We start from the raw sequence: 16,311 nt of genomic DNA, 5'->3' as shown, positions 1-16,311 counted from the left end.
CCGCCCACCCCCCTCACCCCTCACAGCCACCTCGCAGCGCGGCGGCGGCCTGCGGGAGCCTTTTAACGGCGCGTTAACCGCCCGTTAGCGGCCGGTGCGGCGGGGCGGGGCACGGCTCCACGCGGCGGCGCGCCAGCAGCCTCGGAGGGCGCGGCGGGAGAAGCGGCGGGAGAAGCGGGCGCGGGCGCCATGGCGCTTCGCGGCGGGCCGGCCGCCAGGGGGCGCCGCCGCCGCCCCACGCCCCAATAAAAGTTCGCTGAGGGTGGGAGCGTCATCCCGGCGGATCTCGCGAGAGGACGAGCGCGCTCGCGCACGGGCGGCGGCAGGAGGAGGAGGAGGGACCGCGGGGAGAGGGAGGGAGGGAAGAGGGTGAGAGGGAGGCGCTCTCGCGAGAGTTGCGCGGGCTCTCGCGAGAGCCGCGGTGCCCCCCGGTCGGCGCCGCTCCGGGTCGGGCAGCGCGCGGGGGCCGGGCCGGGCCGGGGGCGGCTGCGCCGGGACCCGCCCTTCGCCCGGGGACCCTCGCCCGGGGATCCGACACCGCCGCCCGACACCGCGGGGGGGGGAGGGCAGCGCTCCGGGGGCCCCCCCCGGCACCGCCTCCCCGCGCGCCGGGCCTGGGCCCCCGCGGATGAGGCGGTGAGGCCGCGGCCCTTCCCCCGCCCCCTCCCGGGGCCTCCCTTCCCCTCCCGGGTCCCCCCCCCCCCCCTTTCCCCTCCCTCCCGCCTCCGCCGGGGCCTCGCGGCCCGCTCCCCATGTAGGAGGGAGGGCCGAGGCCCCGGGGCGGGCGCGGAGGGAGTTTGAGGGAGTTTGAAGCCCGGGGGGGGTTCCCAGGAGTTCCCCTCGGCCGTTCCCGAGCGCAGCGGGGGAAGGAAGGAATGCCCAACCCGGAGAGACATGGGGGCAAGAAGGACGGCGGCGGCGGGGCCTCGCAGGCGGGCAGCTCCAACAGCAGGGAGAGGCACCGCGCGGGCTCCAGGCACAAGAGGCACAAATCCAGGCACTCCAAGGAGTCCCCGCTGGCGGCCCAGGAGGCGGCGGCGCCCCTGGGAGCCGTGATCAAGCCGCTGGTGGAGTACGACGACATCAGCTCGGACTCGGACACCTTCTCGGACGACGTGGCCCTGAGGCCGGACAGGAGGGACAGCGAGGACAGGAGGGAGCGCGGCGAGAGGGCGCAGAAGCACCGGCACCACCAGCACAAGCGGCTGCGGGAGCTGATGAAGAGCAAGCAGGCGGAGAAGGACAGGAAGCTGGAGAAGGGCCTGGAAGCCTCCAGCAGGTCCGCCAAGGAGAGGGTCTCGGGATCCTCCAAGAGGCTCCCGGAGAGCGACGAGCACCCCAAGGCTCCCTCCTCCAAGGGCAGCAACAAGGAGTCGCGCTCGGCCAAGGCGCACAAGGAGAAGTCCAGGAAGGAGCGGGAGCTCAAGTCCAGCCACAAGGAGCGCGGCAAGAGCCACCGCAAAAGGGACGCCCCCAAGAGCTACAAAACCCTCGACAGCCCCAAGCGTAAGTCGCGGAGCCCCCACAGGAAGTGGTCGGACAGCCCCAAGCTGGACGACAGCCCCTCGGGAGCCTCCTACGTGCAGGAGTACGAGCTGAGCCCGCCGCGCTCGCACACGTCCAGCACCTACGAGCCCTACAGGAAGAGCCCCGGCGGCTCCTCTCGCCGGCAGTCGCTCAGCCCGCCCTACAAGGAGCCCGTGGGCTACCAGTCCAACGCCCGCTCGCCCAGCCCCTACAGCCGGCGGCAGCGCTCCGTGAGCCCCTACGCCCGCCGGCGCTCGTCCAGCTACGAGAGGGGCAGCGGATCCTACAGCGGGAGGTCCCCGAGCCCCTACGGGCGCCGCCGCTCCAGCAGCCCCTTCGCCTCCAAGCGCTCCGTGAGCAGGAGCCCCATCGCCAGGTGGGTGCCGATTCCCCCTCCTGGCGGGTGGGAGAGGGCTGGGATGGGGATGGGAATGCCGGGGGTTAACCTGCGAAGGGAATTACGGGAGAGGTGGGGCGGGAGGTTTTAGAAGGGGATGGAGCGATGGGATGAGCGGGAATGGGTTCGTATGGGAAGAGCGGGGGTTTAGGTGGGATATTAGGAAAAAATTCCAGGGCCTCGTGTGTGTGTCTGAATCCCAGCGCTTGGAAAGCTCAGGTTTTGCCTCTTAAGAAGTTCAGCGAGGGGAACTTGCAGGAGAGGTGAGGAAAGATTATTTCCAAGAGCACGGAGTGGCAGGACAAGGGGGAGAGGACTCACATTGAAAGAGAGGAGGTTTAGGCTGGATATAGGAAGGAATTCCTCGCTGTGAGGGTGGGGAGGCCCTGGCACAGGGTGCCCAGAGAAGCTGTGGCTGCCCCTGGATCCCTGGAAGTGTCCAAGGCCAGGTTGGACAGGACTTGGAGCAACCTGGGCTGGTGGAAGGTGTCCCTGCCCGTGGCACGGGGAGGGACTGGATGGTTTTCAAGATCCACTCCAACCCAAACCATTCCATGATTGGAATGGTTCCTCTTCCTCCCCCCCGGTGCTGAGTTTGGCCGTGGAGTGGTGTGTGTGGAGTTGCTTTGGTTGGGGTGGTGGCAATTCCCTTGGAATGGTGTCCACACTTCGGGAAACGCCTCCAAGCGTGGCAAGAGGCAGCGTCCATGTTGGCTCTGGGCAGGGAGGCTGGATGAGCTCTGGGATTAAGTTACACCCACCTCTGGAGTGGCCTCTGGGCTCCGGAGCGGGATCTAAGGCGCTTTACCTGGTGGGAAGCTCAGCCGGGGGGAGCCGTTTCACCTCTTTCTGGAAGCCTTTATCTGTTTACTCCATGTGGGAACCCGATCCTACTTCTCAGGAGGGCTCATTTTGGGTGGATTTTGGAAAGACTTGTCTTGTCTTTCCCCTTGGATCAGAGGTGGCCACGTGCAAACTCCATCTCTCAGCCTGAACTTTCTTTCCTCAGTTTCTTTCTTCCCTTCTGAAATCTGGGTGTTCTGAAAGGGTGAGGAGCCAACCTTAACTCTCATTTTTCTTTCCTCTTTTCTTTACTCCACAACTTTGCTACAGAAGGAAACAATCACTTCAAGGTAGTTCTGTGTGTTTTATTTCAGATGTTCATTAATCATCCTGTTACATGGCCAACATTGATCCTTTTTTTTTTAATTTATTTTTTTTTTTCCTAGCTTTGGCCTGTGTTCAGTGAGTTTCCAGTTGTCACCATGGCTGCTGTGGAGCTTTGCCTGGAGCTCCATGGCAATTCAGATGTGACCTGGAATGTAATGGCCATAGGAATGCTCAGCCCCTTGGTTGCTGCGCTGCATCCTCCAGATCAGCACTTCCCAGAGGCTCTTGGAATTTGGTCTCTGTCACTCAAACTTCCCTTCAGGAACGCTGCCTTCCATGGTGGACTTGCCTTTGTCCTTGCTGGACAGGCCTCTGTTGGTTTTACCCCCTGGAAGCTGTTATGTAAAATCTCTTTATTCCAGGCTGCTGCTCCCCTGCCCTGTTTTCTCTGTGTGCACCTGGGAGGCCCTCAGGGATAGGCCTGGAGGGTTTTCCCCTCCTTCCCCTCAATCCTTTTGGCTGCTGTTACACTTTATGTACTAATATTTGGAAGAGGAGGGATACAGTGGCAGGATGTGTCTATAAATTGATATAATTGTGTGTTGTGGCACTTGAGAAGTGTCAGTTCAGCCCTAAGCAGGGAGAAACCCTTGGGAACTGCAGTGGTATCCCAAGAGGTGTGTTTTCCCCTCAGGTTGCTCCACTTCTCAGGAGAACCTGGAGCTTACTCTGTGTAAATGGTTGGTTGCTTCTGAGTTTTGAAGTCCAGTTACATTTTCCTGATTTAAGGGAGCAACTTTGTGCTGCTTCCCTGAACTGCCAGACCCCCTTTTTAAGGACATCTTTGACTCAATGTTGGACCCCAAACCAAAACAGGTTGCAAAGGTTATTCACTGTTTACACTCACCTTGCACTGAGGCAGCTGACTTTGGGCAGTGACTCTATCATCCCTTCTCTTGGTTCCTGTGGAGGGGCAGGAATATTTTTGGGAGAGAAAACCTCTTTTTAACTGGCACACTCGGGCCCTGAACACCTGACTGTGGCTTACGTTCTTCAGGCTTTTCTGGGACACTCAGTTATTTCCACTGAGTGACAGCATGAGGGTTTTTTAGTGCATTCTGCATTTCCTTTCATCTCCATGTCCAAAACACGGTGTGAGGGGACTGGATCCATGTGCTGATTGGAGAAAATCCAGAGGGGCTGCACTTCCAGCGGCTGTGGAAAACAACTCTTCTCCCCTCAAGCAGGAAACAAGGAGGATTTGGTCAGCAGGGAAAATAACAGATGTGCTTTGCCATTCTGTTGTCGTTGCAGCTAAAACAGGGAGATGGAATTCCAGAGTCCTCCAGCTTGCTGGAGTTGGGATGTGCTGCATGCTCAGCGTGTGAGTGAGCACATCCTGGAGTTTGGGGTTCTTGCCCATGGTGAAAGGTCTTTGGGCATCCAAAAAATTAAGAAACAGAGCTTGTTTCCTGAGAAATTCGAGCAGTTGGGCTTCCCAGATACCACTTTTCACTTTATTCTTAATTTCTGTTGTGGTTTGGAGCAGGTGAAATGTTTTGGTGTCTGCAGGTGTTCCTGGGAGGTTGTTGGTGGGTGATGTGGGGCTTTGCCACCTGATTGCAGGGTCCCTCTGCAACACCTACTAACCAGGGCCCTGCTCAGCATGAGGAGTCTGGAAAGTTCCAGCATTCCTGTGTCCAAAGGCGATTCCAGTCTTCTGCTTGTGTGAGTTCAATGAATCTCAGAATGGTTTTCATTTGGATTTTTAGGTGAGGCATCATCCTCAGCTCTGTGTTAACTCTCAGTCCTCGTGGTTGGTATCTTCCCTTTCTGGTTTCCAGTTCTAGAGGGACAACAAGGTGGTTTTTAATCCCAGGGCATTTTTATCCAGAAGATCTGCACTTGACACTGACTTGCCCCTTATCCATCCTGGATAACCTTGGCAAAGCAAATAAGATGTGGAGTCTTCATTAATACACATTAGAGGGTGAAAGGGGTAAAAGTATTAATAAGTGGCTGCAGGCAAAGCCACAAAAAAAAGTTCCAGAGGATGGAAAGGGTTCTCTTCCCAAAGCAAAACCTCCCTGTGCACCTTGTGTACCTTGTTGCATCTGTTTTGAGATACCCAGTCATAAAAGGCCCCTCAGCAGGTGCTGTGGGTGTTGGGTGCTGGTGCTTTTGGGGCTGCTGATGGTCCAGTGATGGGAGATGAGGTTTGTTGGAGTGGTGTGGAGCTGGGAAAGCAAGAAGGCTTCTGGATGTGGGGCCTTTTTCGGGTCTGACAAAGCAGCTGTAAACACCAGCCTGGAAAATGGGCTTAGAAACAGCAGCTCTTTGTGTGATCAGGGTAGGTGATGGTTGTTAGTGAAGAGAAAACCTGGGCTGGTGGAAGGTGTTCTTCCTGGGACTGGATGGGCCTTAAGGTCCCTTCCATCCTATTCCATGGATTGGAGTAACTCTTGGGGGTTAATGGTGAGGGATGGTGGGAAACAAGGAGCAAGAAATGGAGTTTTGCAGCACCTTAAAAGGCCCATCCTGGAAGGATTGCAGGAGGGAATGCCAACCCCAAACTGACTGTGGTCCCACAGGGTTCGTTAGGAATGTTTTCCTCAGCCCCAGATGTCTTGGAGCGTGGTGAAGAGGTAACTGCTCTCCCAGCTCCTGGTGGCAGGTGAGCTGTGTCCCAGATCATCAGTTCCCTAAAAAACCTTGGAAAAAGAGACGATCCTGAGGCAGAACTCCTGGTGTGTTGAAGAGGCAAAACAGCTGAGTGGCTTTAGATCCTGCTTTTTCCTCCTTGTGGTTGTATGTTCATTTTGTGAGTTTAAAGGTGAGGACTCACCTGCAGCCCTGGTGCTTTCTTGAGGTTGTAGCAGTGAGAGACAGAGGAATGCTGATCCTTGGAGCAGTGAGGGAAGGGGGTTCTGGTGAACCTCCCCCAGTCCCAGCTGCCCATCCTGGCACGTGTTTGTGGTGACGAGCCAGGAGCTCTGTGTTACCTCAGCTCTCTGGTTTGTTTTGCCAATATTGATTGTCTCGGGATAACGTTAATTTGTGTGGCCCTACAAAGAATTTAGACCTCGTTGTTAGTTGTGTCCCTGTTTGGGATGAGGCATGTGTTTTATAGCTACTCTGGGACTGTGTTCTGAGAGAATTCCATGTTTTCCAAATATACCCTGAGAGTAATCACTCAGTGTTGTGTCTATGACATTATTTATAGGGTCTGGTCTCAGAATGTTTGCTTTTCCCCTACCATTAAACCTTCTGTCTCAACTGTCCAATCCTAGTTCCTGCTGGAGTGAAGGAAGCGGTTCTGGTTTATCAGGAATTTTGATGTGGACTCTGGAAGTTCTAATTTCCACTTTCATTTTATTTTTTCATCCTGTTTCCCCATCAATCTCCCCTGAGCTGGTGGTGGTTGCTCTCTCCTGATGGTGTGAGGTGTTCCCTGCCTTGCTTCGCTCACAGCACAGGTTTTCAGTGATTATTTCTTCATAAATACATGACTTAGAGCCCATTTATTGTAGAAGAAGACCAAGACCTCAGAAAAATTGCTGGGTTTTTTTTCATTTCTCCCAAATCACACTGTGCAAATTGGAGTTCTGATGGCAGTAAAAGAACCAGGGGGGGAAATGAACTTGAAGTGTGTGATTTCCTGAGGCAGATTTGCTCTTGTTTTAACCATTGTTTCCTTTAAAGTTGTACCTAATTCCTGTGAAAGATTCCTAACCTGCCAGCTCATCCTCTGGACTGAGGTCTCCTGTTGGCTCTGTGATCTCCTCTTTTCCTCGGGGATTGTCCAGCCTTGGTCCTTCCTTTCTGTGTTACCGGTGCGATGGTGAGGGTGGTCCTGGCCCAGGAAGGCTGGATGGTGGTAGTGTGAAACCACTCCTGATTGACTCAATAACCCCTTTCAGCAGCTTTAATCTCTCCTGACGAGTGTTGAGGACCCTCTGACCTGCCCAAACCTAGGTTCAGTTGTTGGTGAGTAGCTCAGAGTTTGACAGAAGCTTCGTTTCGTGTCTCTCTCCCCAGGAAGTCCGTGAAGTCCCGGAGCCGCAGCCCTGGATACTCAAGACACTCATCTCACAGCAAAAAGCAGAGGTCTGGGTCCCGCAGCCGCCATTCCAGCATCTCCCCCACGAGGCTCCCGCTGAACTCCAGCCTGGGAGCAGAGCTCAGCAGGAAGAAGAAGGAGCGAGCGGCCGCGGCAGCAGCTGCGGCCAAGGTGGACGGCAAGGAGGCGAAGGGCTCCCCGGTGTTCCTGGCCAGGAAGGAGAACAGCCTGGCCGAGCTGAAGGAGGCCGGGCCGGAGTCTAAAAAGGCCACCAAAATTGTGAAATTGGAGAAGGCTCCGCCAGACCCAGAGTCAGTGAACTTACTGCACACCAACGCCGAGCCCAAGGGCCCCGCGGAGCCGGCGAGGGCCCGGCTGGAGGAGAACGCGGAGCGCAAACATCCCGCGCCGGCTCGGGACTCCAAACCCTCGGGAACAAAGGACTCGAAGCCCGGAGCGGCGGTGGAGGACCTGGTATCTCCAAAGGAGACAGACACAGCGGAGAAGGAGATCCCACCCCCCCTGCCCTCAATCAAGTCCCCCCCTCCACCCCTGCCCACCACCACCCCTCCGCCTCCAACTCCGCCGCTGCCGCCTTTGCCTCCGTCTCCTGCCACCGTCCCGCCTTTGCCTCCAGCCCAAGTGACTCCTGCCCAGGCCCCTCCTCCAGCCCCAACGTCTTTGCCATCCTCCTCCCACCCAAGGACGTCTACTTTATCCTCTCAGGTGAACTCCCAGTCCTCTGTGCAGGTGGCTACAAAAACCCAAGTGTCTGTGACGGCTGCTATCCCACACCTGAAAACTTCCACCTTGCCTCCGCTTCCGCTGCCCCCTATTTTAGTTGGGGAAGATGACTTGGATAGGTAAGGTCACGCCAGAGCATCCCCTTTGCATTGAAATAACGAGGGGTTTGAGGGGAGTTTGGCAGCTGGGAGCTTCCCCTGCAGGGTACAGCTGTTGCTGGGATAGATGTGTTATCCCAAGGCCGCTCCAAGTGTTGGCCCTGGCAGGTTTGTGTGGAGAGTTTGGTGATCCCACGCAGGTAGTTACCTCTTATCCCTGTGGGAAACAGGAGTTTGGCTGCTGCTTAGTAAAGGTTTCCCCTCTTTGGTCATGTTTATTGTGGATCTGGGATTTTGCACCTCTTTGTGTTGCAGCTGTTTGCACAGACTTTACTTTTTAAAGTCGCTGGGTTTTTTTGTTTAATTCCTCCAAAACTTGTACTTGAGGAACAGGGAAGAGCTTAACACTTCCAATCCAGGGACACAAACCAGAGCTTTTTCTGTTCCCAGTTCACCAACCATGGGTAAAACCAGCACTGGTTGAACTTAAGCATTGTCTTAATTACTGAGTCATTAATACAGTCCTTTATTGCTTGAGAAGTAGGTATTGCTTAAAAATGAGTGAAACTACACCTGCTTCAACTTGATTTCCTGTAATTCCTGATCAAAACATGCAGACTTGGCTCTGTCCTGGAACTGGGGCTCTGGCTGGGCTGGGGGTGGTCGTGGTTTCTGTGATGGACTCATCTGAAAAACCTCATTGTGGGGCTTTTTTTTTTGGTGGGGGGAAGAGGGGAAAGGAACAGAATAACCAAAATGGAGATGGCAAAGAAGAAACCCAGATATTTATATTTTCTTTCTCTCCCTCCTAGTTGTTGGTGTGTTGTAGTGCTGTTAACTCCAGGTCATAAGTGATATATATTTATTCTTTTTCCTACTTGACTTGCTTAGCCTGTAGTTCCCTAAAAACTTCTGTATATTCCCAACCACTAAAGATGTGCTTGGTTTTGGGCAGTCAGCTTCTGACTCGATACAAAATCACCCTGTGATGAAGTGAACTCCTTGTGTTCCATATTCTGATTATTGAATTGATTTTCATGGGTTATCCTGGTATTGATGCCAATCGGGGAAATGTTCTCTCTGCCACCAACCTAAAAGTGAGGCTCCTGTGTGGTTGTTGCCCTCCCTGAGCTGTGTGATGTTCTTCAGCAACTAATACTGAATTTAAATGTCTCTGTGATCAGCAAGAGCTTTGAACAGATTTTTCCAACCCAAATGCCAGTCAGAGCAAATTCTGCTGCTGCATTCCCTCATTTCCAAACCCAGTTGTCCTGCAAATTTTTTTTTTAGCCCCCTACACCCAGAGCTCTTTTTTTACCACCCAGGTGTGGCTTAGTTTTGTTTTATCCCTGACCTCAGGGCTGGGGGTGATGAGGGGGATGGAGCAAAGCTCAGTAAGTGGCTTTATGTGACTTTTTCCCAATTAAAGGGTGGGAAAGCTCGTTTTGCTGAATCTGGTGGCAGTTCCGCATGGCCCTGGCTGTGCAGAATCTCCCCCTTTAACTAACTGCCTTCGTATTTACGGGCAAAACTTTCTGAACTGGACTTTTTGTTGTCCTTGCTGAGCCTGGGGAATGTTCCAGCTCCGAGCGCAGGGTTGGAAAAGGGCTTGGAGGTGTCTAAGCACAAAAAGCACCTTGTTCAATTAGAGGCTCTTTAACCTCTCCAGGCTTAGAACCTCCTCCAGGCTTAGAACCTCTAAACCCAATGCTTTTAGACCCTGCAGCAAGTCCAGGGGATTCACCAGGAGAGCAGGAAAAGCTCTTTGGGAGGAAGTGGCACAAACTCTGCGTGGGTTTGGTGTCGTGCTCCGAAGGGGCAGAGCTGGTGTAGCTTCCTGGGAACATCTGCTGGAGTGTTCACAGCACCAGCCTGGTTCCAAGCACAGATCCAGCTGCTGGCAGTGCTGCCTTTTTAGGGTTGGCATCCCTGCTGTTTTAGGGGAGGAAGGAGATCCAAGGAGTCTTTGTCAGGCTGTCTGTGCTCACCCTTTCTTTCCTGTGCTCGGGCAGCTCCGAAGGGTCTGTTTGGTTTCCTGGCTCTCACAGATGTTCTGGGGCAACTGAACTTCCAGTGACCCAGTGCTGGCGTGCAAGTAGGAAACTGAGCACGGATAATGGCAAGAGAATGGGAATTTTTTGGGAGAAGGGGCCTCCTGAAAGGCCAGGCACTGCAGGTTGACCCTACGGACACACCTTCACCCACCAAGGTCTTGCAAAGAACTGGCTTTGGAGGGGTGTGTGCAAAAAAGGCTGAACCTTTGAGATGTGGTTTGGTGGTGAATGTGACAGTGTTGATGGTTTGACTTGATCCTAGAGGGTTTTTCCAGTTAAACAATTCCATGAGTTCCTATATAGATATTTAAATGCTGTTATTCTGCTCCTCAGGAATTTGCAGTCAATGGGGGCTGAGTTTTAGCCATTCCAGCTCTCCCACTTCAGGTGTTTCTTGTCTTCCTCCTTCCTTAACTTGGTTTCACAAGAGATTGTCATGCAGATTAGGCAGAGTCTAATAAAATAATTGGGAAAATGACCTACTTCCATCAGTTCATCTGTGCTGAAGTGTCAGAGCTGATGGTGCTGACAAACACCAAACCTGCTCCTGCCCTAAAAACACACCTGGGAAGGTTGTTTGGATCTTTTCATCTTTTTATGGTGAAGCAGAGAATTCCTGACTGTTCAAACCCAGGAATTCTCCTTGCTGAAGACACAAGAGACAAAGTGGGTTCTTTCTGCTCACGTGACTCTTGCCAGTCTGAACCAAACTTCTGATGCCACTGGGAACTGGATTTTAAAAAAAATCAACTCTTGGGTTCTCAGCAGCATTCAGGAGTTAAAGCCACATTTCAGTCCTTGCTATGAAGTTAAAAGTTGCTCATGGAGAGAGGTTTAGCTCTGGGTCTGTATTTATGGCAGGCCTTACCAAGTCATGCATTTAATTTCGTGATGATAAGTGAAGTAAATAGGGGAAGTAAAGATCAGAAAGTGAGTTCTGACTGATGCTCTGAGCTGTCTTATAGGAAGCTCCAAATGACTACTGATCTGTACAGATGGAGCAAGTCCTAGTGCAGACCTGTGTGTTTATTTAATGCTGTGTTCAACTCTCACCCTTTTCTCTCCTGTTGTACGGGCGCTTGAAATTTTAAAGCTGTTTTATTTTATACTTGACCGTGCTAATTCTGACACTTCTGGTTGTCAACCAGAGCTGTTGTCCTACAGCAGCTTTTTCCCATGTGTTGAGTCTGACTCCTGTGTTGTATTAACTTTCCGGAGTTTAGTCCAAAGGAGATTCTTCCTCCGAAACCTGTGAAGAAGGACAGAGAGCAGAGACCACGCCACTTACTCACGGACCTCCCGCTCCCCCCGGAGCTCCCCGGGGGGGACCCATCTCCTCCCGACTCCCCAGAACCAAAGGCAGCCACACCACCTCAGCAACCCTTCAAAAAGAGACCAAAGTAAGCCTGGCTTTGTTTTGGTTTTGTTTTTTACTGGTGTGAGAGCTCTTTATTGAGGGAAGTGAAATGGGGAGAAGACAAGTTCCTATTTCTGTGTTTTCTTGTATAAACACCATTTCCTGTGGGTTGTTTCGTATTTGGACCCTCATTTATTTGAGAATTAGTGGTAGAAGTTGCTGGAGTGTGCCATGTTCAATCTCCAGCCACATCTACCCCAAAAGCTCTTTAATCTTTAATTCAGCTGTGCCCACAGCCACAAGAACCCTCCTCATGAGCACCCCTGTGTAAAGCTCGTGGTGCCTTTAGAAGTTGGTCATTCCACATAGGAGAGGTCCTTGTTTTCTTGATGCATTTCATGATGGAAGTGTTGGTGATGGCACTGCCCTGGCACAGGTTGCCCAGAGAAGCTGTGGCTGCCCCTGGATCCCTGGAAATGTCCAAGGCCAGGTTGGACAGGGCTTGGAGCAACCTGGGCTAGTGGAAGGTGTCCCTGCCTGTGGCAGGGGGTGGGACTGGATGGGCTTTTAAAGGCCCCTTCCAATCCAAACCATTCCACAATTCCATGATTCCATGTTCCAGGCACAGAGAACTTCCCCTGATAACAAAGTTCAAGCAGTTGTTGAGGCAGCAAAGTCTCTTAGTGTTCTGTACAGAGCATTATAAATACAAATATTTATATATATTTGTATATATATAAATACTGCCTTATAAATACAAATCAAATATCCTGCATCTTGTGAAATAGCCCAAACAATAATTTCTGTCCTACTGTAGCATAATAATGTTTTCCAGGATAATATTCCTGCACAGCAGTGCCTGTACCTGGAGTAGTTGGGATTATACAGCAAAATTCATTGAACTGTCCCAAACATTCAAATTCTTGGGAGCACGAAGCCAACATTGCTGAGCTTTGCCTTTGGGGTTCAGGGGTCAGTTTAGCAGTTCAGGCAGGTGGCACTGGGGTGGCACTGGGGTGACACTGGGGTGTCTCACAGGCCTGTTTGTTCCCTCTCCCAGAATCTGTTGTCCTCGGTATGGGGAGAGGAGACAGACGGAAAGCGACTGGGGGAAGCGCTGTGTGGACAAGTTTGACATCATTGGGATTATCGGAGAGGGGACCTATGGGCAGGTCTACAAAGCCAAGGACAAGGACACAGGTAAAGGTGGAGGGTGGCTCCAGGTGAATTCCACCTTTGGAAGCCCGTGTTGCTGTGGGTGTGCTCAGCACCCGTCCCGGGGTGGCTGGTTGGTGACCAACACCTGTAGAACTGGAAATGGCTCCTGGAATAGGCACTTCCAGAGGGCTGGAAGAACAGGAGCTCTGAAATCCTGAGTTAGTCCCCAGCTTCCCACTCTGCCTGTGAGATCCTGTGCCCTGGGTGTGTGGTTTGACCCCGGTCAGGGGATTGTGGCAGCCACAGGTGCCAATTAAACCTCTGCTTTTTCGATGGGCCCGTGTCAGACTTGATTGTAGCAGAGAACAATGGGAAATTCTGGGGTAAATGTGTGTTCCCCTGTGTGAGTTCCTGCTGGAGCAGCTTAGGAGGAGCACAACCATCAATCCAAGTGTGATAACTCCTGGCAGAGCAATTTAACTGAATTTAGGGGGGTAACTAAAGCTGCCTCCGCCGCCCTTGGTGGGTGTTGTGCTCGTGGCTCCTTCCAGCTTCCCTGGAGCCCCAGGGGAAGGGCTGGTGAGGAGGGGAGGGTGTGACCCAGGTGTGCCATGGCAGGTGAGCTGGTGGCCCTGAAGAAGGTGCGCCTGGACAACGAGAAGGAGGGATTTCCCATCACGGCCATCCGGGAGATCAAAATCCTGCGGCAGCTCATCCACCGCAGCGTCGTCAACATGAAGGAGATCGTCACGGACAAACAAGATGCACTGGATTTCAAGAAGGACAAAGGTACCTGGTTGCTCCAGGTGTGAGTTTTCCAGCAGCCACAGATGTAGTGCAACCCATTGGTTTGGTGCAAAACTCAAAATCTGAACTCTGGGGTGGCTTTGTTGGGTTTTTTTGTGTTCCTCCTTTATAAGCAGTTCCAGGGAGTTTGGCAGCTGGGCTTGGCCTTTCCTCAAAGGATAGATCCAAGTTAAAGTGATTTGTTGCACTTAGAAAGGTGACTTCATTCCTGCAGAGTCACAGATGAACAGGCTTTAACAAAAAAAGGCCTTTACAGGGTCACTTCTAACACTGATTAGTGGCAACAAACTTATCAATAGTGTGAAAAGTCTTGTGTCTTCCATCACTGTGGAAGGAGGGTGTTTTATAATCCCACTGGCTCTTGTTTGGGACCTTCCCTTCCATGAGGGAGAAGGGAGCAACACAAACATGAGTTCAAACCATTCATAGCAGTGATCTCCTCAACAAACTCTCCTGAAGGGAAATAACCAAAGCAGGGGGGTAAACATGGCCAGGATTTCAGAGGAATTTATTTGGAGTGCACATTTAATTTCAGATGTCAGCTTGGAGGGGCTACTTGGTTGTTTTGGGGTTGTTTTTTAACCCCTTAAGCCCTAAACATCCCAAGGCTGTTAAAGACAACAGTGCACAGAAAAGACTATTTCAACAATTGAATCTACTTTCATTCCTCCTTTTTTTTGTGTGTCTGCTCTTCAATCATTTCTTTGTTTCTTATCCCAGGTGCCTTTTACCTTGTGTTTGAGTACATGGACCATGACCTAATGGGGCTGCTAGAATCTGGCTTGGTACATTTCTCAGAGGACCATATCAAGTCTTTCATGAAACAGTTAATGGAGGGTCTGGACTATTGTCACAAAAAGAACTTCCTTCATCGAGACATTAAGTGCTCCAACATCTTACTGAACAACAGGTAACCTGGGGGTGGATCCACCTCTCTCCAAGCTCTTCCCTGTGCTCTCCCTGAGAGGACACATCATCCTCACCTTGGCTGTGCTCGGGGGCAGGAGGTGTGGGAATAATCCTGTCCATAGTTCCAACCCTGTGGCTGGATATCCACCTCAAGAATTCCTCTGGGATATTGGCCCAGTGGGAAGGGTTTGTGATACAGATGACACTGAATTATTGCTTTATTTTTTACATTTCTTTGAAGTGTTAAATCTTATTTGGGAAACTCAGACTGGCATATCCAGCAGTGGTTCCTGCAGAGGTGGCTTTGGGAGGCCTTTCTGCTCCATGGGGGGGTTTCCTTACCCTTGGACTGGAGTTTAACCAGGAGCAGGGCTCTGATCCTGCTGGGTCCCTTCCAGCTCGGTGGGTTCTATGATTTATCTGCTTGACTCCTGCTGGGATTCAAACCAGGGCCTGTTTTTTTCTCTTCCAGTGGGCAAATCAAACTCGCGGATTTTGGACTCGCCCGACTCTACAGCTCAGAGGAGAGGTGAGGAGGGGACAGGGGGGACACAGCTGGGGTGGGCTCCTTCCTCCTGAACATCCACAGGATCCCTGCTCTTGGAAGTCCTGAGAAATGATTCCCAGTGTATCCTCCAGCTCCAGCTGTTGGACAAATACGCTCCTGGCTGCCAATAATAACTTTTCATTGTAAAACCAGATGACGAGGAGCCAAAACATCTTCTCTGTTTGCCTTGGAGCTTGTTTGGCTCCCAGATCAGCCACTACTCAGTGATGGCAGCACATTCAGCCTCCTGAGGGGCAGGAATTTAGTCTTGGGTACCTACAACTGGAGTCCTGAGCCCTGTAAAACCCGTGGTACCTCCTCTTCCCTTAACTCAGGGAAGTGGAGGCACCTGCAGTGCCCCTTCTGCTGCTGGCACATGTTGGACTCTGCAGCTGGGCAGTGAAAACAAACCCTTTTGAAGGGTTTTGTGGCTCCTGCCATCAGTTTCTGTTTGTGCTTTGCCTTCCAGCCGGCCCTACACCAACAAAGTGATCACCTTGTGGTACCGACCCCCGGAGCTGCTGCTGGGGGAGGAGCGTTACACCCCTGCCATCGACGTGTGGAGCTGTGGGTGAGTGTTCTCTTGGCTCTGAGCAGCAGCTCAGGAGCATTTCCCATGGAATCTGGGCTCATTCCTGCAGCTGGATCTGTCCCAGCCGTGCACAGGGTTCTGATAAAAAAAAATTTTTAAAAATATTGTTTTAAACGTAAAACGTTTTATATTCACATTAAAAATAACATTTAAACTAGATTTAAATTCATTAATAATAATAATTTTCATAATAATTAATAATTATTAATAATATTATAATACAATTATACTGTATACTAATATGGTGGTATGTGTTTGTATTTAAAATATTATATTTAAATTATATTAAATTATATATTATATGAGTATATATTATGTATTATATAATTATATATTATTCATATAAAGTTTATATAATATATTAAATTATATAAAATTATATATTATGTGTATATATTATATGTATATAATATATAATATATATATTTTATATATTATATATTATTGTATATATTTTGTAGATATAAAATATATATTATCTATTATATACATATATAAAAATATATATTATTATATATACATAATATACATATATTTTTTTATATATATTATATATATTTGGGCTGGATTGCCCAAAATGGGAACACTTCCCCTTGGGGTATTCACAGCTGAACTTCAGCAGAGCTTAGAGCACAAACAGAGGGTTGTGAAAGCCAGCAATTAATCCTGATTCCTGCTGGGAATTCTGGCAGTGAGGTCCAGTTGCTGCTCAGTGTCCTGTGCCACGAGAGGGGTTGTCCCTGTTCCAGCAGCCACAGGCCTGTGCCCCCCTCAGCTGCTCCTGGCACTGATTCCTGGGGGCTTGAGGGATGTCAAGGCCTGAAGGAGTCAGAGCTGTGCCCTCCCTCCTCCTCTTTCCCAGCTGTGTGTCCACACAAGTCCATGTCCAGGGACACACAGGTTGGGGCAGCTGAGGATGATTTGGGGCAGCTGAGGATGATTTGGGGCAGC

The 16,311-nt window shown here is 51.3% G+C and overlaps 1 protein-coding gene across 1 annotated transcript; it reads left to right on the top strand.

Moving 5' to 3' along the window:
- Nucleotides 1-477: 477 nt before the first annotated feature.
- LOC113962552 (cyclin-dependent kinase 12-like) lies at nucleotides 478-15,374 on the top strand. Its single transcript, XM_027673315.1, has 8 exons — nucleotides 478-1,903; nucleotides 7,073-7,957; nucleotides 11,214-11,390; nucleotides 12,408-12,547; nucleotides 13,124-13,294; nucleotides 14,033-14,222; nucleotides 14,694-14,750; nucleotides 15,238-15,374. The coding sequence occupies exons 1-8, from the start codon at nucleotides 876-878 to the stop codon at nucleotides 15,341-15,343; spliced, it is 2,754 nt and encodes a 917-aa protein (XP_027529116.1). The 5' UTR covers nucleotides 478-875; the 3' UTR covers nucleotides 15,344-15,374.
- Nucleotides 15,375-16,311: the final 937 nt, after the last annotated feature.

Source organism: Neopelma chrysocephalum, unplaced genomic scaffold, assembly GCF_003984885.1.
Source record: "Neopelma chrysocephalum unplaced genomic scaffold, ASM398488v2 Primary Assembly neopelma1_182523, whole genome shotgun sequence".
Classification (NCBI taxonomy): Eukaryota; Metazoa; Chordata; class Aves; order Passeriformes; family Pipridae; genus Neopelma; species Neopelma chrysocephalum.
Note: the sequence above shows the minus strand (reverse complement) of the source record. Positions and strands in the feature narration are given on the sequence as shown.